A 23,792-nucleotide genomic window follows, 5' to 3' on the forward strand; every position below is an offset into this window, starting at 1 on the left:
AGTGACACTGACCATGGTGGAAATATTTTTCTCCCTGGCAGCTCTCTCACCCCCATGCCTACTCTCTCTTTGTAAATATTAATTTTATATGTATGAGTGTATCATATGCATGCCTTGTGCCAGAGGACATGGTATCCCTTGGAAGTGAGTTCCTCTGCAAAAGCAGCAAATGCTCTTACCTGCTGAGCCACCTCTCTAGCCCAATATCTGTCTTTGTGCTAAACCCAAACAGATATTCCCCTTTGTTTGGACCTCTTTGGGCTCAAATCCTAAAAACTGTTATCTAAGGAAAGGAATGAGCAATGGCTAAATCAAATGAATATGAGAAGTAATGTGGAAACTAGATTGTAATGGAGATACATACATACAGACATACATACAGACAGACAGATTTTGATAAAAACACTTCGAATCAAAGAAGCTAAGACAAAAATCTCAGTATTTGTGTATAAGACTATACAAAAGTGTCACCACCAAAGTGAGAAGATCATATATTCTTAGAAAACATTTCTTAGTATTTACTGTATTTTACTTGGGAATAAAAAAATCAATCTATAATTATAAAACAGACAATTTATAATTAACATTAGACAATGTCGGGTAAAAATGGAAGTACCATTCACAGGCTTACTAGGTAGGGCTTTATTTTCTATGTTCCTATTCTAGTCAATTAAGCCAAAGCCAAGACATAAGTCACACCAAAGAATCAGTAAATTCACTTTTAACTTTTGATTTATGTTTTTCAGAAGACCAAGAAGTTATTCTGATACTCTGCCAGGCTCACGCTGGCCGGAAATATTCATATTGTCTACAGTCAATCCAATGAAGGGAAATGCTACATTATAAATAATTATAAAAAGAAAACCAGAGCTGGGTCCTCAGTCAGTAAAGTCCTTGCCATAAAGGATCTGAATTTTAAAGAACTCAATTAAAAAAAAAAAAGGTGGCATGATGGCACACTTATAATCCCAGTGCCCAAAGGGCAGAGCTGGGTAGAGGCTGGCCAGCCAGTCAGTCTAGCCTTGTTGGCAAGTTCTAGGCTAGTGAAAGACCCTGTCTCAAAAACTAAAGTTGACAGCACCTGAAGAGATAATACCAAAGGTCGACCTCTGACCTGCACACACATGCATGTATATGGGTGTGGCATCCCCGCTCAACATGCACACTTACACATGAAAAAAAAATCAATACCAAAAAAAAAAAGGAGACTACTTACTTCCAGAGTCTGCATCAGATTTGGTTTGATGGCATCTTTCATCAAAACTGTCAAAGCACCTGTCACCCCCTACAAGAGAGAAAAAGATGCATAAATTTGCAAGAAGACTCCTAGGGCCCTGCTGATTTGTCCTCTTTCCCCGATTCTGCTTCTAGGTGGGCATCCCATCAAGCTGACCAGGCACCTGGGATTGTCAGCTCTGTCCATGTCTTGTTCACCCCAGCCTGGACAACCCTACCAGCCCAGCCTGGCCAACTCTACCAGCCCAGCCTGGCCAACTTTACCAGCCCAGCCTGGCCAAAACAAGTGGGGATTAAGACAGACAAGGATGGTAAAATGGTTGTGAAACACACTTCATGTGTTCTGGTCACAGCCAGGTATAGACCTGTTATTAACACAAAGGAAGCAGCAAGGTTTGTGCAGGAGACAATGGGGCAGGCGGAACTCTTCATAACCTCAAATGTGCAGCAGTATAAGAAGGAGATCTCTGGCTGGGCGGTGGTGGCGTATGCCTTTAATCCCAGCACTTGGGAGGCAGAGGCAGGCGGATCTCTGTGAGTTCGAGACCAGCCTGGTCTACAAGAGCTAGTTCCAGGACAGGCTCCAAAACCACAGAGAAACCCTGTCTCGAAAAAACCAAAAAAAAAAAAAAAAAAAAGGAGGAGATCTCTGTTCTTCAAATGGGCCCCAAGCTCCCCAGGGCCTCCGAGAGACACTCACCAAGTCCTCAGCTGTCACAGGCTGCCCATCTTTGTCACTGGCCACCACCATCCTCCCTAGCCGCTCCTTCATGTCGGCGAGGCTATCCGTCAAGGCCAGCACGGCCATGATCTCGCTGGCCACTGCAATGTCAAATTGTGCCTGAGAGAGCAGAGCAGATGCTGTGGTCAGTTGAGGAGCCACTGGATGGACACTTTTCACAAGGCCTTAGCAGTCACAGCTGGGGGCTATCCCCTGTGGGAAGGTTCACATTGACTGCGTTTTATCTGGAGTGCACAGCACATAAGGTCTTGAGTTCCTACCATCAAAGACGGCCTCCCTAGGTTGTCCACATTCTCTACTGTGCTCTGCCGAATAGCAGCCAACTGCATGAGGCCTGTTAAACCTGCTGCTCACTGTACCATGCAGCTTGCATGCTTCAGCCTGCTGCAGACTACCATTAAGTACTAACGTAGAACATTGGTATAGCTCAATGGTGGAGTTCTTGCTTAGGACGCACGAAGCCTTGGGTTTGGTCCCTTTCCAAAGTATTAGCATTGTTATCTGTCTCCTGAGCATCTTTATCACTAAAATGTCTGGCCACAAAGGCAGGGACCAAAGAGGAAGACTCCCGGATACCAGCAGGGACAATGGCCTGTGATACCCAGTAGGTGTTTAGTGCATACTGAATGAGCTAGTCGGTGAACTACTGGCTACCTCTGTTCATAGCAATCGGTCCGGAAAGGAGGCCACATTATAATCCCCTCCAACCTGCTCATCTTCTTTCTCCTTCTTTTCGTTGAGGTGGGAATTAAACCCAGGATGGTAGTATGCTCGGTGAGCATGCTAGCCCTGAGCCACAGGACCATTAATACTTAACTACAACTCCTTGTGTCCAGGGAAGAAGAGCACCCTGCCAGCTTCCTGTGCACACGGCCCACTTCTTGTTGAGTTTCCTCTCAGTACAGTTCCGCCCAGCAGCTTAAGAATGACCTGAGACCGATTTGTGTCTGGTTCTGAGGTATGGCTCCACCCTACCCTAAGGCTCCCAGCAATGACAGCCAGAGAGCATCGACTTTCTTAAAAAAAAAAAATTCCCAGGACTTCCTCCTCCTCTCTCTTGGCTCCAAGAGTACGTTGTACAGAATCCCGTGGGAATAAAGGAGGAGACAAGGAGGGCGTGTTTCCTCCTGCACACAGTCCAGCCACTGGGGAAATATCTGCGTATAGCCACTTGGTTAACCTCCAGCTTAAGTCTCTGGATCCCATGGGGAGTGTGAGTCAGACAGGTTCAAGCTCACACACACACACACACACACACACACACACAGAGAGAGAGAGAGAGAGAGAGAGAGAGAGAGAGAGAGAGACATTATGGTTCTGCCCTGGTGGGATCACCTTATGAGGTATTTTATTACCTATTTTCATCACTGACAGATGAGGAAATGAAGGCAGGAAGGAGCTTGCTGGCTCCTTCCTGGTTGAGACTGTATTAGCCATTGATCTACTGAAATATACTGCCGGAAAGCTAAAGGCATTCATATCCAATGACTATCCTCAATACAACTCACTCTAAAACGTACGTGATTTTTCATTGAATGATACCTAACTTTTAAGCACAAGTGTGTGCAAAAATGACCAAAATGTTACTATTTTCTGTGCATAACATGAGCCTGGTGATGCTTTTGCAATATGATCTATATAGCAAGCAACTTGTAAAGTTTTTCATGTGTATACAAGCATTTCACTTGCAATTGTTTCAGTTCTAAAACTCTAAGGCTGCATCATGGCGGAGGCTTCTAATTCCATCATCTGGGAGGATGAGGCAGGAGGATCATGGTTTTGGGGCTACCCTGGGCTACCTAATAAGTTCCATATCAGTCTTCACTAAATAGCAAGACCATATGTGAATGCATGCATGTATGCATGCATGTATGTATGTACGTATGTATATATTAATGCTAACTGAGTCAATCTCAGGGTCATTACATAACTGAGGCTATTTAAGGATCATTGTTCCTCATTTTACTAACCAATGTGTTTGAGAAAGGAACGTTCACATTGCTTAGCAAATAAAACACTCCAAAATCACATAAAGGGACAAATGGATTACCACAGATATAAACAAAAGGACAGTGTACCATGTCCCTTAGATTGGCAGAGATTTAAACAAAAGGACAGTGTACAATGCTCCTAAGTCAGTGAGTAGATTTACCTTTCCTGGAAAGCAATGCAGAAATCTAAGCACTATACGATACACTGACTCTACAAGTGTATCCCTGGAAACCTACCCCCAACATAATACCAGACAAGTACATGCCTCGGCACAAACATGCTTACTATGTCCTATTTAGGAGAGTCAACCAAAATAAATAGCCCACGTGTCCTTTAACAGAAATTGGTGAGCTGGTTGATGTATCTCTATGAGCTTACACAGCCATTCAAACCAGTGACATGCAGTTTTACCTTTATTAATGCAGGCTGACGATCTAGAGTATGAAGATTTAAACAAGCAATCAACCCTCTAATATAACTCTTTATTATGTAAAAACTGCATAAAGCAATATGAAATATAAGCAACCCGCCAAGTAATTTAAACTGTCTTCAAACCTACAGGGATCCTCCCGCTTCTGCCTCCTAAATCCTAGGATTACAGTCACGCGCCATGACATGGAGCTACACTTACTGTCTTAATCTATAAGGCCATAGCTACCATTTCACAGTGGCATTTGATATTTGTATCTGTCAACTGTCATTTATTTGTTCTATTTATTTGTTCAACAGATACCTACTGACATCAACCACTGACTGTGAGAGAGTACAAGGGTGAGTACAGGAGGCGACAGACACTGCTTTCAGGAGAGCATGCAAACCGGAATGACAGGAAGGGATTCAGAGGTAGGATTCAGCAGGAGGGAGGAAATGGGACACCTTAGCATTATAAAGGTGGCCAGGGGATGAGCCGTATCTGAGTATTAATTGTTGAACGTCCTTGTTACATACAATAACCTGTGTTGTGTCCCAGATGACAACTTGTCTTAAATTTTCTGTGTGAGTCACTGTTTTATTTATTTATTTAAAATATTTATTTATTTATTCATCAATTTATTTATTATGTATACTGTGTTAGTTTCCATGTTTGCCTACAGGCCAGAAGAGGGCACCAGATCTCATTATAGATAGTTGTGAGCCACCATGTGGTTGCTGGGAATTGAACTCAGGACTTCTGGAAGAACAGTCAGTGTTTTTAACTTCTTGAGCCATCTCTCTAGCCTTGTGAGTCACTGTTTTAGATGGATGATTTTGATTTTCAAGCGGATCAAAACTGGCCTGTTGCTTTCTTCACTGTCTCTGCGTGTTGTCAGCAACAGCCCCTCCCTACCGCGACTTCTGCTAATGGCTGCCTTGTTCCAGGAGGGCTGTCTCCTATTCTCTCAAGTTCTCCTTCACTCTAATGTGTTTCCTGCTAGTTCTGTTGTTTTTCTCTCTCTGCGAAGCCTCCCCTCATCATTCTCCTTCAGAACTCTGAGTGAATTTCCCCAAGGCCACCTGGCATTTGGTGTTGTTGATGAGAATTTTGATTCCTCCGTGAGTAATCAGGACCCATTCTCTTTGGCAGCACAGAGGAATTTCTTCTTTATTCATTCCTGTTCTGAAATCTCAGCCTGATGTTTCTGGGGAGAAGTCTTTTGTTTTGTTTTTCTCCCCTACCAGCAACCTTTCTGTTTGGTATTTGTCTTTTAAAATGGAAACACTGTTTTCCTCATCTGAGAAGTTCTCATCCTTCTCAGTTCTTTGAATAGACTACCCACTTTGTTCCAAGGTGCAGTGCTCTGTAGACCCCTACCTATGTGGCTAGCTTTTGCCTTTGTCTTCCTTTATGTGTATGCGTGTGCATGTGTGTGCGTGTTTAGGTCAAAGGTTAGCATTGGTGTCTCCCTCAGTTGTTTTACTTTGTGAGTAGTCTACCATGGCTGTACAGCAACTCCCAAGGGCTCTTCTGTCCCTGCCTCCCCAATGCTGGAATCATAGGTACATGTCATCGTGCCTGACTTTCCTTACATGGGTACAGGAAATCCGAATTCAGGTCAAGTTTATGTACCAACTAAGCCATCTCCCTAGTCCACATGGTCATTTTTGAGATAGGATCTCTGTATGTAGCCAAAGCTGGCTTCAAACTTGTAATCCTCCTGTCTTAGCCTTCTGAGTGCTGGCATTATAGCCATGTGTCACTGTGTGTTGTAATATGAGCGGCAGGGCTGCGTCCCCGGCACCCGGCCGCACGCATGGCTAGCTTAAAGTCTTTTTTGTTTAAACAGAAAAAGGGGAAATGATGGAGGTGGGTCTTGGATTTATCTGTTGCTTTCATTGGTTAATTAATAAAGAAAACTGCTTGGCCCTGATAGGACAGAAAATTAGATAGGCGGAGTAAACAGATAGAATGCTGGGAGAAAGAAGCCGAGTAAAGGAGTCGCCATGATTCTCCCACTCCAGACAGACGCAGGTTAAGATCTTTCCTGGTAAGCCAGCTCGTGGTACTACACAGAATATTAGAAATGGGTTAGATCAATATGTAAGAGCTAGCCAATAAGAGGCTGGAACTAATGGGCCAGGCAGTGTTTAAAAGAATACAGTTTCCGTGTAATTATTTCGGGGCATAAGCTAGCCATGCGGGCGGCCGGGTGCCGGGGACGCAGCCCTGCCGCTCATATTACAACAACTGTGCCCCGATGGAACCTTTATAACTGAGGGTGGGAATGTTTGGGGTCAAACCTAGGGCATTTAGGACTTCCAGATAGGCCCCTTCTGTCTCTTAAACCCTTGGATCTATTTTTTGTTTTATTTTGGGAACCATTTCTAGATAGTTCCTTGGTTAGAAGTCCCCTTCTACTGTACTTACTCCATCACCTTTGTTTTTTACATCATGGTAAGATCTTATCACAATTCTTGCCACATCAGTGAACCCTCACTGGGTACTGCTGCTTCTTCACCCTTTTGGGAATTCACACACCACTCAGACTCCGCCCATCAATCTCCTAGCTTGTTTCCTTGGGTATGTGAGCGCCTCTTCCCAGGACCTGGTCAGTTTTCATGCTTTCTATTTCTTTACATGTGAGGGCTTGGGGCCCTCTCTCACCTGTCTGAGGACACAACATCAAACATGCCTAGCTTTGTAACAATATCCCGAAGGAGCGCAAGCCGCTGTTGGCTTTTGCCATGGAGCCATTCCCAGGCCCATTGTTACCCTTTACACGTTTAACACACCAATGCCAAAAGTCTATGTTCTCTTAGAAAAGGGTCCCAGCGTGTTGGTTTTCTCTAAATGAATACTCCACTGGTACCTGCCAGGCAAGCAGCCTGTGTCAACCCATGACTGCAACATGAACAGTTCCCTGTGGGTTGGGCAGTGACTCGGTCCCTCACCTCAGAATCCCACTCAGATGCAAGTGAATATGCTGTGACCAGGTGTGTAAGGACAATAGTTAGGTCCCCACTCACCAGCGTCTAGGGATCGTCCCCACATACTAACCCTAAAGGGTGTCTGGTTTCTCCTGGTCTAAGAGCTAGGATGCCTTGCACCTCTGAATTAGAGGTCCCTCTTCTATATTCTAGGTTATTCTCTCCATTAACTAAATTCCTTCTGCAAATTTTTGAGGAAGGATTGTGGTTTTCTAGCACAGATAATGTGGATCATATGAAATCTGTGTGTGAAAGTTTCAGAGTTTGGGGCAAGAAGGGAGGTGCATAGTCTTTACCAAGCTTCTTGATCCAACCTCTAGTTTCTTCCCTCCCTCCCTCCCTCCGTCCCTTCCTTCCCCTCTTTGTTTCTCTTTCTTCTTTCTTTCCTTCATTCCTTTTCTCTCTCCTACCTTCCTTCCCTTTCCTTCCATGAATGTATGTGTGTGTGTGTATGTGTTATGCATGGGCACATGTGTGTGAGTTAACAAGGTGTCTTCCTTGCTCACATTCCATATAGTGAGGCAGCTCCAAGTGGCTCATCTTTGTCCCCTACATGCTTGAGTCACAGCAGGTCACCATGGCCACCCGAAATGAATGAGGGGTGACCCTGAACTCCAGTCTGCATGCTTATGCAGCAAGGGTTTCACTTACCCGCCATCGCCCCACCTTCACTTTCTAATTCAGAATCTATCAAAAGTTACCCAAATCTATTTGGTATGAGAAATTGCTATTATCATAAAAGTAACTTTTTCCACTAATAAAAATTTAGTGTAAAGCTCATAAATTAAAAATAAAAAACTTTCCAAAAAAAGTTTACTATAAAAAATTAGAAGGCTGTTGTGCCTGGCTAAAAACTATGGAATGAATTTATATTTCCTAAGTTCCACTATTCCACATCAGAGACCCATTAAATGGAAGGCAGAGCTCATAATCCCCCTCCCACATTGTCTGCTTTTGAGTAATAAGCTATTATCCTTTGAAAAATTCTCCATGCTATTAAACATAAAAAGTAGGTGCTTGCCCTTTGGTTTATGAAACTCGAGTGATGTATCTGAGACTTTCACTTTTCCATTATTATATATCTGTTGTATTATGGGACTATTCCCAAATGAGTCTCCCCAGAAACATAGCCAAATGTGCTTAGAAGAGGATGCTGGAGACTTCCTGCCTCCCAATGCTCTCATTTCCAGAGCAATCCTGAAACTCTCAACTACTAGATCAGTAGAGACAGTGGGAGAGCCACCAACACTGCTGCTGGGGGAACAGAAGCAAAAAGCAAAGAGTGGAAATCAAGCCGAGGAAGGAGTGACACTTCCGGGAAGATGGCGCCACCTACCTGCCGGGAATATCCTTTCTCTGTGCTTCCCTGCCCGATAGTTATTTTTCTCAGAAATCGGTCATTGGTATCCAATACTGAAAGAGAGCAGGTAGGTTATTCTATAAACAAATATGGAGTGGCCATGCTGGGAGATGCTGAGGAAGGAGCAGAAAACAAGAGTCAATTTGAAGAATTGAATGAGTGAGAAAGACACATTCTAGTGGGAAGTGTCTTACAGTGTATCAGGTGATGGTGGGCCAGGCTGGTTGTTTTTGATTAGGCAAGTGTATCTGAAAGTGTATTTTCCAATGAAATCTAAGTGATAAGTCAGTTTGGTTTCTCATGCATGTAACAGTCAAATGGCCCAGTATTCTACCTCTACGTGTTATTCAAAAACCTAGACACAGAGACCTGAACAGATGTATATGCGCTCATGTTCATAGCGGCTCCATGCACAGTGGCCAGAGAGTAGGAGCAATCAAAGTTTCCACCAAGAGATAGATGGACTGACTGACGATATATTGCATAGCATAAAATGAGCATTCTGATATGTACCCTACAAATGTCCTAAATACTGTGCAGACAAAGAAGGGCAAATGCTGTATGGTTCTCCCTCCATGAGGGCTCAAAAATAGGCAAATCCACAGAGACAGAAAACAGATGCGCTGGGATCACCAGCAGAGGGGATGTTACTGACTCCTGGGTCTAGGACAGTGGTTCTCAACCTGTGGGTAGGAGACTCCTTTCAGAGTTGCATATCAGACATATCCATAACGGATATTTATATTTCGATTCATAGCAAACAGCAGCAAAATTACAGTTATGAAGTAGCAATGAAAATAATTTTATGGTTGGCGGTCACCACAACATGAGTTATATTAAGGGGTAGCAGTATTGGGAAGGTTGAGAACCACTGGTCGAGGGCTTTTGGAGGGGATGGTGGTAAGCTTTGGGTACAGGCAATGGTGATGGAGCAATCACTGAGGATGCAGTCAGTGCTAGCAGCTTACAGTCACGGATGGTCAAGAGGGAAACCATTGGCCAAGCATACTTTACCATGCTAAAAAGAAAAGCCAAAGGAAATACGGCACATGGGAGGAGACGGGCTGTGGTTAGATCAGACACAACTCTTGCTTGTGTGAATTGCACCAGTTGAGAAAGTCTGTGAAAACTATCTGGCTTAGAGAAACTAAATTTATAATGCCAAGAAAGGCAGAATAGACACTTTTCTCATTTTTGTGATTTAAAACAGCAGGGCTGTTCACAGCAACAACTGAGATCCAACTTACTAAAGTGTATAATATGCCACCAATGAAAACAGAGATGATGTATTTGGGAACTGGGAGAATCTGTAGGATGAAGACTGTTCATCTTCCTAATGACATACAAATCCTTCTCGGGCCCTCACCCCAGCTGCTGCCGCCATGTCTGTTTTTCTCTCTCTCTCTTACAAACACCCCCACCCCCCACACACATGCCCACACACTCACACATGTGCACACATACTCCAAACACACTCACAGACAAATATATACAAACTTCCACTATTATTTTTTAAGCCAGAAGCAGAACACCTGCAAGGTTCAAGGGCTGCATCTCCAGTGTCACCAGAAGTCCCACTGTCACTTTTACTTCTAAGATGCTGGGTATACGGTCACATGTGACAAAAACATCTCCTTCTTTTCTTTCTTTCTGTGTAGTATATAAACGCTCTTGGACACAGACCAAGGTCACCTCCCCAGCAAATGTATTTAAAGTCAACACAGACCATTCAAATTTTATATTGACAAAGGGAAGACAAGCATCACCATTCCAAGAACACTATGCTTTCCATGATGTCTCTGTAGAGCGCTATGACCTACCAGGATACTTACACCTGGGGAAAAAACTCTGTGAACTCGGTACCATTGACACGCAAGAGAAGACATGTGGGTCAATTCCAACCCACAAGACACAAACATGGCTAATGCCCTAAGAAAGTGACAGGAACACACAGCCGGCATCTACATGATAGAGCTAAAGGGGTCATCCGCTACATGCTCGTGCCTTCCTTTCTGGAGCAGGTTCTGAGGGCTTTTTCTGTACCCAGTTCTGTGCTGGCTAGGCAGGGACATGAAGGTGCACAAGGTGCCAGTCTGTGACTCCTGGCATTTCCTAAGAGAAGATGCACAGAGAGCACCAAAGTGCAGGCATGGAAGGAAGACAGTGGCTTTGGGGATTGACTGGCTTATTTCTTCTCTTGGTCTAAGTAGTTTCTATAGCGATATAGTGTTGAGGGTGTTCAAAGGAACACCCGGAGCTTTCCTGATCCTTCAAGTAACCAATACCAACCCAAGAGCCGAAGGACAGGCACTGGTGCCATACCAGGGCAGGCCATTGTTTGGCTTCGATAGAAGACATGGCAACCTTTTCCCATAATGCCATTGGGGTAGGGTTGGGAAGCTGAGACATGGTATCTAGAGACTGACAATGAGTAGGGCTGCTGGGCCCTTGGCCTGTGATGAGGGGATGGACTTGTGTGCAAGTCTCTAAGGTTCTGGGGGAGTTGGGGTCTCTAAGAGGCAGGGGATTGGGGGTACCCAACATAACAAAGTCTAGTTTCCTGGTCCTTGGGGGATAATACATGCCTGGAGATATGTTTTCCTTCGTGCCTCTGTGATGTGGTTCTGGAACAGTCCAGTATCATAAGCTCTACTCCAGCACCTGGCTTATACTTCGTCTCAAAGACAGAAAACGCTACCAGTAAACGTTCTCAGTTCATCAACAAAGAGTCTCCATGCTCCAACCGACTCGCTAGTCAGGACCAAACTGCGCATCAGATGTCAGCCCGAATTCCTCTGGCCCAGGTGCCTTGTCCTCAGCAATAAAATTTGCTTGCCTTTAGCACCCCGAACAGTAATGCAAGTCTGTATTTTTCTGGGCTAACTTTTGAAGTTGTCACTTCCACTAAACTTGATTTGTAACCACAGAGCATTCCAATCCTTCCTGTCTTCGCACAGAGAATCCAATTGCACACTGGTCCCCATCAAAGAGATGATATGCCATGATTTCTGAGGCTGGGGCAGAGTGCAGATGTGCCGGGATGCCAGTTGGTCTGAGAGTTTCTCTTCCAGCAGAACCACACATATGGTTGAAAATATACTGAAAACATTCCATGCCCAGTTCTTCTTTTACTAAAAGGTCCCCCAAAACAATTTAAAGAGTATCACAAGCTCAGAGATGTTTTTGAAAGGTTGACTACACATTTTGTAAACAAATGACATTTTAATAACAGATCTTTCTAGTAGAAAAAAAAATTCTAGAAAAACTAATGCCCCAGGAAAATGCTGAAACTATTCGTGTTGGCAGCTGAAAACATTGTTGATTTTAGACTTGTGGCATGAACAAGTCATATAGCTCATCCCCAAAGGACTATTCTAGAGTCATTTAAATGACCACCCCAGGTGCTGGGGATATAGCTTGGAGATGCGCATATGTTTTGCATGCCAAAGACTGTGTGGGTTAAATCTCTAGCACCATGAAAAATAATAATAAAAAAAATGAATAAATCATCCTAAGAAAGAGCTAACAAAGTAGAACATGCTTAGGTTATAATTGAATTGGGTAGGAAATAAAACCCATACAAATAAATGGTAAAAGAGTTGTCGGAAAAATCGGATATACCAAAAATTATGATTAGCAGTTATTAACATTGTGAAATGTTGCTGGCTTTTTTTTTAAAAACAGATTTTGATGAAATCTTTACAATAGTATTATTTGCTTTAAAATAAAAAAAGGATCCGTGCAAGAGTGCTCAAGGAGATTTTAACAATCTTAGGAGACAAAGACTACAGAGAAACAACATAACACAGCTGTTACCCTCCAAGGGACACAGGGGACGCGCTTTTGAGTTTCTGTGTGTTCACGTTTCAGTGGAGCCTCCCGTGGGGAGGCTGATGTCACTACAGGTTCCACAGCCAAAATCCAAACGTTGTGAGTATTAACATAATACCCGTAGTGGAAAAGTCCCACGGCCTAAAACAGCTTCATTTACAAAATTATTCAACACAAACTCTAAAATATCCTTTAGGCTATGAGCGGGAGATGTAAACACAGCGAATGACCTTTGTGTTTAGACTTGGCTATCATTATTGCGTTGTCTGCCCAAACCATGAAACTTCAGGGATGAAGTCTGGAAGGCTACTGGTCTTGGGTGTTCTGGATAAGAGCTTCTCAATACAGATGAGGAAACTGGGGAAGTGGTTTGTCTACAGTTGCGTAGCTCAAATGTGGTAGAGTTAAGAGAGAAGACTCCATGCCTGGTCTTCCTTTGTCTCTTGTCAGCAAGGTCTGCTGGGAGACATTCAGTTCTTATTGGCTTAGCTGAATGGGTTTTTCGGAAGACAGCTCAAGAAGGGTGGGAGGCTGGCTGAAGCTGGGAAGAAGACTGGCCTAGAAAAGAGATGGGCTAAGGAGGGCCACACCCAAGAAAAGAGAATGAAGCAGGCCTCTGGTGGAGAGAAGAAGTCCTGAATGACAAACTGTGATGGCGACCTGACGGCCCAGGATAGGAGCCCTTGAAGTTTCAACTGAGGAAATGACAGGCTGGTAGCTCTGCATTGAGAACCTACTGAACTAAGGGAAGGAAATGCAAACAGGAGAATGTGCGAAAGGTAGCTTATAATTCAGGTGTCGGTTAAACACATTCTGAAGGAGGACAGACAGGTCCGGGACACATGCCATGCACCACTTCTGTGGCCTGTAGGGTGATCAGGTGAGACTGCCACATCCCCGTGAAGCACAGACACCATCCTCTCCGTGCTGTATTCAAGACTCTAGAACACAGAGCAGGGGCACTGTTCAAGGCCACGTAGCCCAGCAGGGTGGTGGCTGCTCCCCAGGCTGAACTCTGTGGTCAGTCCTTTGCGCACTGTTCCGCTGAAGTGACTTGATGAAAAGCCAGGGAGAGGAACGGGGACACTGAGAGGGAACCAGGGAAAGAGGAGGGGCACTGAGGCGATCTGTGACGTGTGCAGTTGCCAGAGTGACACATACGTAGGACACAGCTGGAAACACACCTGCCCTTCTAACATTCTAGGATCAGGGCAAATTCCGGGCCAGCCCGGCCCTCATGGCAAGTTTGAAACCAGCCAGAGCTACATCACAAGACCTTGTCTCAGAAACAGGAGGGACTGGGGATCCGGCTCAGCTGATAAAGTGTGCCACGTCACATGAGAGCCTGAGCTGGATCCCCAGCTCTCAGATACAAAGCAGTACTGCCCTGTACCGGGGAAGCAGAGAAGGGAAGGGCTTTCTGGCCAATCAATCTAATTGTAGGTTTAGAAAGATCCCCGATGTCAACTGGTGCCGTCCATGTGTGCGTGCACGCTTGTGCATGCCCACATCTGCACACACCCATGTCCCAGTTAAGAGCACTTATTGCTCTTGCAGAGGACCCAGGAACCCACATGGCAGCTCAATCACCTGTGAGCCCAGTTCCAGATATGACTTCCTCTTCCGGGAGTCAGGAGCACTGCATATATATGGCATATTCACAAACACACAGGCAAAACAAAAGATTTTTAAAAAAGGATGTAGGCTTTAGGCTCAACTCTTTCCTTTTGTTATGCCTTGTCCCTCCCAATTGAGATCCTGAATATAACAAAGAATAATGTAAAATACGTTTCTTTCTTAAAAAGTAGAGGAACAAATTAGGTTTGGGAGAAGAGAACTCACCAGGACAAAAAGAGATCTTGCCTTCAAAACATTTTACAATGCAGATCCATAAAGAAAAGATGTTCCTTACACACTTGGTGTAATTAGTCCCCATAATCTCAGAGAGTGGTACTAGTGGGAAGTGTGGCTTTGTTGGAGTAGGTGTGGTCTTGTTGGAGGAAGTGTGTCATTGTGGAGGTGGGCTTTGAGGTCTCCTTTCCTGGAGCTAGGTTCAGTGTGATACACAGCTGCTTGCTGCCTGCCAATCCAGATGTAGAACTCCCAGCTCTTTCTCCAGCACCATGTCTACCTGCATGCTGTCATGGCACCCACCATGATGATAATGGACTGAACCTCTGAACTGTAAGAGAGCCACCCCAGTTAAATATTTTCCTTTATAAGAGTTACTGTGGTCATGGTGTCTCTTTGCAGCACTAGAAACCCTAACCAAGACGTTGAGAGAAGGTTGTGTTACTTTGTGATGTCTAGCTTTGCACGTGCCAGAATAAAGCCCAGAATAAGCAGCTGTATGTCAGACTGAGTGTTTATGAATTGAACTTAAATATGGGGCTCAAACACGCCCTCCCAGTTGGGTCCCGAGTGCCCTCTGGTTTCCTCAGTACCTACCTCTCTGCCATGTGATAGTTGAGGGGTCAATGTTGAGGCGGGCAAACTTCCTCACTTCTTCCTCTGTCAGTGTGCTTGGATCAGTTTTATTTATCCCCAGTCTCTAATAATTGAGGAGAAATTAGATTATAAGAACAAGAATGAACAAGAAGCCAGACTCAAACAGAATCATCCTGTGTGATGCGCTATCTCCATGGTTACTAAGGTCCTGGCAAAATACAAAACTTGGAGTGAGCTGTGGGTTAGGTGAACTCATTGTAGTGTATGTCTTCTACAAGTGGAAGATAGTGGGGATCTACGAATAGCCTAAAATTATGATCTGAAAATGGGGTCCAGTCAGCAGCTCACAGCAAACATATGTGCTTGCGGCTTCTGTAAGGCTGGCGCTACCTACTGGTGTGGTCCTGAATACTGAGCTCGGAAGGTGCACAACCCGTTGTCTCCATGGGTGCTTTACCTCACTGACCTCTTTAAATGCACATACCAAGGGAAGTGCATGCCCAAGTTTCAAAGGAATAAAGGTCTACTTCACTTGGAAAAATGAATTAAAAATTTTAAGTTGGCTGTGGTGATGTATTCGTGTAATCCCTGTGCTTGGGAGGCAGGGACAGGAGGATCAGGAGTTTGAGGCTAAGCTACATGAGACTGTCTCAAAAAAGAAATACATAAAGCCAAAACAACACAAAGCTTTAATGGATTTAATTCTGTAAAGAAAATGTCCTTAAAAGAAAAAACTTCTTGAAATATATTTAATGCCAGTTAGTGGTTATAAATTATACCATAAAGGTTTTTTTCTTTAAAAAAATGGTTAATAGGACAAAAGCAGCTAATAGAACCAGAAAACATATGGAAAAGAATTAAGATGGCTTTTTCAAATACAAAGGGTAATAATTATTATCCTAAAAAACAAAACAAAACAAAACAAATAAACAGAACCAAGAGATGGCTATCCAAAGTTACCATACCATTGTTTCGAATGGCTAGAAATAGGAAACCATTTCTTTTCAGGAGAAGCTCCTCAAAAACCTAATGTGTAAGCTAACAAGGGCACTCACAGGCTAAAAGGCAGTCCTGCCCCCCCCGCCCCCCCCATGAGGAAACAGAGCCCATGGCTCAGCAGGCAAAGTACCTGATGCCAACTCTAACACCTCAATTTAATACCTGGAGGAACTCCCACTTGAAGGAGAGAGACAACTTCTGTAAGCTGTCCTCTGCCTTACACACACACACACACACACACACACACACACACAGAGAGAGAGAGAGAGAGAGAGAGAGAGAGAGAGAGAGAGAGAGAGAGAGAATAAGCAAGACAAAATGGAAATATTTTTTCTTAAACTACATGATCTTTAAAAGAAAAAATACAAGTTATCACTTCCGTAGCTCTTTGGTGTGGGGGTGTGTCAATGGACTTAGCTGTGTGTGATATTCTGAATTAATACTCAACCCATAGGTTGAGAAGTACCTTTGGGGGAGTAACACATCAGATATCCTGCATATCAGATATTGACATTATGACTCATAATAGTAGCAAAATTACAGTTATGAAGTAGCAAAGAAAACACTTTTATACTTGGGGGGTCACCACAACATGAGGAACTGTACTCAAGTGTTGCAGCATGAGGAAGGTTGGGAATAACTGAAGAAGTATCTGAAAACCCAAATCAAGTCAAGTTTCTAGAATGTTCTCTCTCTTTTTTGTAAAGGTTTGTTTGTTTATTTATTTATTTATGTGCATTGGTGTTTTTCTTATCTATATATCTGTGTGGGGATGCCAAATTCCCTGGAAATGGAGTTATGGACAACTGTGAGTTGCCATGTGGGTGCTGGGAATCGAACCCGGGTCCTCCAGAAGTGCTCTTAACCACTGGCTCTTTCCAGCCTGAATGTTCTCTTCTTAAAAACCATGAACTGGAAACTTACTTTCAGCCGAGAAAGTTGGATTTCTGAAAACTCTCTGACTCCGTTCACCGAGGGAACCAGCCGATTGTACAGCGCCTAAGAAAACAGAACCACACAGCAGAGCTTCAGGCTCAGCCACATCTCAGAGAACCCGGAAACGGACACAGTTCACTATAGGCTCTATTGGCCTTGAGGGCTGATAGAAACAATCTCAACTTGAGCACTGTCATTTTAATAAAGCTTAGCAAGGTGGGAATGAGGCGCGGGACAAAGAGTTTGCATAAGTCTACCTTGTCTGTCCTCTTACCACTTACCAAAGAGTTATCTGAGTTCCGTGGGAAGATTCGCTAGGGACTGCCAGTGAAAAACGTCAGAACCCTATGCCAAAGCATGCCAGGAAATACCTCTCTTGCCTACGATCTTTGTCTGTGAGGAATTAGCTCCTAGAACTCAGTTGCTTTCAGTTCTGAGTTGGTTCTTGGACTTCACGCGTCTGAAGGCAGAAAGGGCCTCTGAGCTCTTTCACCCTGCATGATGGCTGCATGTAATTTTAGTCTTACAAATGGCTGACTGTGGCTAAAACTTAGTGGTACAGCTCATACGCAAAGCCCTGGGTTCAAGTCCCAGTACTGGAAGCCCCAATTCCCCCTCCCCCAAAAGTCCAATTTTCTTGAGAATGGACCAACATGTCTGTGACCCTAGTGAAAATGAACGATGTACCCAAGACCTTTACAACTTAAGACTCATCTCGAATAATTTTTGACCTAATTAGCACAGCACAATTCTCCCAGCTGCTCTGCAGTGATCATCAACCCACTTGAGAAGCTGATTGAAGTGTAGCTCTCCTCCTCTGGAAGTGAGGATATGAGTAAAACCCATCACAGTTTGAATAGACTTTCAGAACAGATGGGCTGTGACCATCTTCCGTGAAGTCCTCAAGGAGGCAGGAAGCCTAGGATAAAAGCCAAGATGGCTAACAAGGGCCCCCTCACCTTGTCCGTTTGGGTACTTTCATGTAAAATTCTTGTGTCGATGGCCGCAGCCAGCAAGTTATTCGCAGCGGTGATGGCATGGATGTCCCCTGTCAGGTGAAGGTTGAACTAGAAAAAAAAGTCACATCTCTCTGTTTGTATCATACAGATAGCACCGTTTTCAAAGGCTGCCTGAATTAATAAAGCAGTGTGCTCATTATCTGTCTGTATCAGGAGCCGAGACAAGATGGCCTACATCAGAACACCAAGGTCAAGTCCCCCACTTGATGACAAAGAAGCATTGAGAGTCTGCCTCTCTCATCATAGATTCTTCCATCCACAGGCTAAAGGTGACACATTCTCATGGGCTTAATGACTAGTTTCTTTTTCACACTGTCTTCATTTCCAATCTTTTATTTGTATGTTTTCATTATTTAGGAAACTATACTATATCAAACACACTTGGGAATAAAGCAAGACTTTGGGAGTAAAATTGAACTAAGAGAAAACATTACTGACAGCTAGTTTCGCGTTAACACAAGCTTACTAGTTATGAAAGCAACACACTCATACTTTGGAAACTTTAATTTTTAAAATTAACTTAGTCAAGTTTTACTTATTGCCATGTATGTATGTGGTGGAGAGAGGGGTGTGGGCATGTCATGGCATGTGTGGAGGTCAGAGGACAGCTTCCTGGAATTGATCTCTTTCCTTTCTCCTTTACTTGGGTTCTGGGCTTGAAATCAGGTTCTAGACTTGACTGGCCAGTGGCTTTAATGGCTGAGTTGTCTATCTTTCTGGCCCTTGTAAACCTTCATGGAAAAGTTATTACGGCTTTCACATCTCTAACTTCCAAATCTGCAATCCAAAGAGCTTCCAAGTCGGTAACATTTTGAAGACCCACATGAAGCCACGAGTGGAAAATCCCATCCTACATTTTGTTCCTGACTGAAATTATAAATATTCTCACACAAAACCTAGTGTGACCCTGCTAATCTCCTGTCAAGACCCTCCAATGGCTGACTATGATGCTTCAAGTCAAACCTAACTAACCTCTTGGCTATGAACTGAAGGCTGGCTCGTGTCTACTCTGCTGCTTTTGTCTGCCTACCCTGACCCTACATTCTGGTCAAGTTCTGTGACATCGTGTGGTCCCCCAACAGACTATGTCCTTTTCTGTCACAGGACTGCCCTTACAGAGTTCTCCAACTGGAAACACCTTGCCTCGTTCTTCACAAGACTGACACTCTTCAATCTAGTACCTTGGCTGCCTAGAACACATTCTAACGTTTCTCCATACAGCTTTTTATGAGTCTCTGATGCCTGCGTATGGAATCTGCTCAACCAATACCCACGACATGGCAGGCACTGAGCTACGAGCCAATGGAGCAGACACACAGTTTGCTACAGTTTCAAGTGACAAACTGCCTGCCTCTGTGTGTGACAAGACACCCAGAGTCATCCAGGAGTCCTACACTGGGCCCTAGAGCTGAAGACCCACGCAGATCAGCACCATCACTCTGTTCATATTCGCTAGCTTCCCTCATGGTCCTTCTTCTTCATCTTAATTTGGCCTTCAGGTCTTGGCTTCTCCTAGCTTGTGAACAAGAATTGGGGGGACTACTGAAGTGAAGCAGAGTCTTGGGGTCCTAACTTAGGGTAGTGAGAACAGAGGAAGAGTAGAACATTCCATGCATGGGAAAAGTCTTAGAACCAAGAGAAAACAGGGAACCGGTGTTAGTGGTTAGTGTTCATGAGACCCTACATCCCAGCAGCCACTTAGAAAACAGAACAGGCACCACCAAGGAACTTGATAAGGAGGAGCACACAGACTACAGTGCAGGAGCAAAGGCCTGTTACAATCTCTCAAGTCACACACAAGTGATAGGTAACAGGAAGGACAGTGTCCTTCTCAGACAAGAGCTTAGGGAGGCCTCAGGACGGCCACATGAGTTGATACAGAAAGCAGGGTAGGAGCGAACATGTCCTGGTGAGACACAAGAGGAAAGGGAAGGGAAGCAAAATGAAGGAAGTGTTCTTGGAGAAGTAAAGATCAACGCTATCAACTCCTATTGCCCATTTTCTCTGAGACGCTTTTATTTGTGGCCTCAGTTGGCAGAACAAATCCTCTATCCATTTCTGAGTTTGGCAGTCTAAGAGATGACTGATGGGCCTCAGGACAACATTATTTAAAATGGGCTCGAGGCCACACAGGCTTGGTGATACAGAACCATTTTGGGATTCTAAATTTTGGAATTTAGAAAGGCAATATGATGTGTGTGCGTGTGTGCATGCATGCATGTGCATATGTATACAGATACATACATACATACACACACATTCATACACACATATATATTTATAATATATTTGTAAAACACTTCAACCAGGGACCAGGTTAACATTCATTTGCTATAGGAAAATATACGTATATTAATGGAAGGTGAATAGTCACACCAAGAAGCACACACATATCTGTACGTAGTCACCAGGGTCATGTGGGCATCTCACAGCCTTACCTCCTCCATGGGGATAACCTGAGCGTATCCGCCACCTGCAGCTCCTCCTAGACAAGAGAGCAAGTACAGTGAGGTGAGTCCCCAGATCTAGTTACACAATAGAGACAGACTGAAGAACGCTACTCACACCCAGTGGGGAGGCCTACTAAGGCCCAGAGATTCTATCCATACAAACAAAAATTAAACAAAAACAGTGCACTGTATCCAGCAATGCCATTTTAGGCCTTCTGTTTCTTTGAATAAATAGGAAGGTTGGCACAGGCCTACAATCACAGCTCCTAGAGGAACTGAGAGGAATATCACAAATTCAAGGCCCACCAGATAAGAGTGAGCTCAAGGCTAGCCTGGGCAACATCACAAATTCAAGGCCCACCAGATAAGAGTGAGCTCAAGGCTAGCCTGGGCAACATAGCAAGTCCTACTTTAAAAAAAAATGTGAAAAAAATGAAACAAAAAATGTCCCCAAATGTAAATACAATACAGTAAATATCAGCACTATAAAACACATATTTCAGGTTAAGAGATCATTTTATTAAATTCACTTTAGGGTCTACATTGGTTATGTTTCATCTAAGTCATACATGAAATAAAAACTGACGCTCCCTGCCAGGCTTGGTGGAGCACTCAGGAGGCAGACTCAGGAGGATTACGACAAACCCGAAGCCAGCCTGGTCTGCAGAGCGAGAACATCCCTCAGAATTAACAGAACGGGTGGGGGGAGGAAGTAGGGAGGGAGGAAGGAGAAGACAAGGGGGGGGGAGGAGAACTTGAGGGAACGGGGTAGTAGAAATGGAGGAAGGACAGAGATGAGAACAAGGAAAGAGATATTTTGATTGAGGGAGCCATTATGGGGCTAGCAAGAAACCTGGCACTAGAGAAATTCCAGCTAAGACCCTAAGCAATAGAGGAGAGGGTGCCTGAACTGGACAAGCTGTTGGGGATCAATCTTCAGCACCATGTAAGCCAAATAATATTTACCTTGAATACCCCAGACATAAAAATGATAACCTTCAGGTAACTCATCTGATGGTTGCTTATCCCTCCCAATATTAGTTATTATACTAGACACTAGTGTCTCAAACGCGTAAGCCATTTTACAACATAGCCTGCTCTTTCCATGTTATTTGAGTCTCACAATAGCCGGATGAGCCTGGTGCTCCAAGCCCTTCTACACCTATAGATGGGGCTCAGAGATGTGCAGATTGGCTGTAGACCTTGCAGAGGTGAGAGACACCAGCCATGAACAAGACCCTGGACTCTTTGCTCTAAGTCTCATGTTCAATCTGCTTCATAATGCATGGCCCTCCAGGAGGAATCAGTACTTAATGGGTTAGGAATTATTAATATTTGTAACAGTGATATAAATAAAATACAGTTAAAAACCGCACGCTGCCAAGAACACACAGTAATTGCGGCAGTAAGGGCCGAGGAGTGACTTCATGATAAATCAACAGAGCGGGAGTAATGAAGGGGAAGGTGCCAGACATCAGCTCCGCTAAGCCAGAGAGGAATTTCCTCACGGCTCTGCACACAGCCAGTTGTCTCCTCTCCAGAGCTCCTTGGCCCCACACAGAAACTCCCACAAGCTGCAACTTGGGGCCTGACCTAAAGAGCTCATATGTGTATGGGAAGAGACCTCTCACTGTGACTGAGATGATAAGGCTCCAATGAGATAGGCAGAGTTTCAAAACTGCTTGGCGAAGGAGAAGGGGATGATACAGAAGACGCTGCTGGAGGCAGGAGTTCTGAGCAACAGCGCCAAGAGACCAGCTTCCTGGGGCTCCACAGACGACCTCCCCACCCCAGTCCTGCATCAACCTATGTATGCCTTTACATACTAGGAAGTTCAACTTGGGATGACGCCTGAGTGTTCAGGGGATACAGAAGATGATCAGCCAGCTCTCTTGCAAACATTTAATCCCATCTTCGTGTCTCATGTTCAGTTTGAACTTTTATTGCCCCAATTTTACTCTGAAAACTGGCCTAGCTGCTAAGGAGGTACCTTTCACTCCAAACGTGGGTCCCTGGGAAGGCTGCCTCAGACAGGCGAATGAGTTGACATGCAGGTGGGCGGTCAGGGCCTGCACCAGTCCGATGGTGACTGTACTCTTCCCTTCTCCAAGCGGGGTGGGTGTGATCCTAGTTTGGAGGGAGATGAATGAATTTAATTGCATTTCCAAGACAACACTTATGAAAACCAAGCTTAGATTTCAAGTCCAAATCCAAGGACATATGCAGTGAGCAGAGCTCGCCCCGCACACTCGATACCATGGTTTCTTAAATTGTTCCCTGGCGTAGCACAGAGGCCAAGTTTAAGCTAAAGTCTGAGGCACAAAAGTGAAAGGCTACATGGTCAAAAAGGAAGGTTCTTGGGTGACAGGGCTAGCAATGTTCATTTTAAGGAGGGGCACAAAGCTAGTCGCTAAAATAGTTGGAACCACCAACTTGACGTGGTGGCTTTTGGGGCTATCTGTCTTCTGCTTTCCAGAGCTATTTATTAGAGGTTAGGTGGGCAACCTATGTCAAAGGTTGCTGAGTGAGTGAGGAAGGGCCAGAGTCTCAGGATTAGGAGGGATCCCAAAGTCCCTACTGGCCCAGGTACCAGATGCTGGTCTGGATCCCACCATATCCAACAGGTAGACATGAGCTCATTATTGCCAGGTGACATTGTGTGTGTGTGTGTGTGTGTGTGTGTGCGTGTGTGTTCCCATACATGTTTTAATGGATATCGGAACTGGAATGCTTTGTGAATTAGCGTGTCATCCTTGCGCAGGCGCCATGCTACTTCCTTGTATGGTTCTAATTTTAGTACATGTGTTGCCAAAGCGAGCCCACTAAGTGACATTTCTAGGTACAGGTTTTAGAGGTAAGTCTCTTGTTCCAAAGGAGACATCTGAATCTCTGTTGTTGCTTACATTTTAGGAGGTCCCACTAATCTGGGGCCCGTGGTCCACATACACCTCAGAACTTGGCCCAATACACGAAACCATAAACTTCCTTAAAGCACTGAGGTTTTTAACAAACCTTTTCTTATTTAACTAAACTATGTGCTTTGTGATTAGAAATTTTGTAGAGGCCAACATCGTGAATAAATGCCAAAAGTGTGGATCCGCCTGTTGACTGCTTTCCTATACAACAGGCTTTCAAATGCTGGATGAGAAAGTCCGAGTCCCACTGCACACCCAGGAGGAAACCCCTGCACGGAGGAGCTGACCTTCCAGGATACCACACAAAGACATATTTCTGCACGGTCATAATATTTCTGCATTTTGTGATATTTCATTCCTGAGTAAGGTCCCATAGCACCACCCTACAGTATACTTTAACCATCACTAAAATTCCTTAAATTTTCTCTTCAGTGCTTACAACCTCATCTTTTATGAGTC

At 44.3% G+C, this 23,792-nt stretch overlaps 1 protein-coding gene and 1 non-coding gene across 2 annotated transcripts in view; both read right to left on the reverse strand.

The window, feature by feature from the left end:
• Mthfd1l (methylenetetrahydrofolate dehydrogenase (NADP+ dependent) 1 like) overlaps positions 1–23,792 on the reverse strand; it is a 189,036-nt gene that overhangs the window by 109,062 nt on the left and 56,182 nt on the right. The window contains exons 12-19 of the mRNA XM_057761342.1: positions 22,409–22,545; positions 20,407–20,453; positions 17,909–18,016; positions 16,938–17,012; positions 15,015–15,117; positions 8,712–8,788; positions 1,937–2,077; positions 1,217–1,285 (exon numbers count right to left, since the gene is read on the reverse strand). Of these exons, the coding sequence (XP_057617325.1) occupies positions 1,217–1,285; positions 1,937–2,077; positions 8,712–8,788; positions 15,015–15,117; positions 16,938–17,012; positions 17,909–18,016; positions 20,407–20,453; positions 22,409–22,545 (757 nt within the window). The remainder of the gene's footprint in view (positions 1–1,216; positions 1,286–1,936; positions 2,078–8,711; positions 8,789–15,014; positions 15,118–16,937; positions 17,013–17,908; positions 18,017–20,406; positions 20,454–22,408; positions 22,546–23,792) is intronic.
• Positions 23,135–23,241, reverse strand: LOC130870574 (U6 spliceosomal RNA). The gene has a single exon (XR_009056719.1). It is a non-coding gene; the product is annotated as a U6 spliceosomal RNA (small nuclear RNA).

The sequence above is a fragment of the Chionomys nivalis genome, chromosome 2 (assembly GCF_950005125.1).
Source record: "Chionomys nivalis chromosome 2, mChiNiv1.1, whole genome shotgun sequence".
Classification (NCBI taxonomy): domain Eukaryota; kingdom Metazoa; phylum Chordata; class Mammalia; order Rodentia; family Cricetidae; genus Chionomys; species Chionomys nivalis.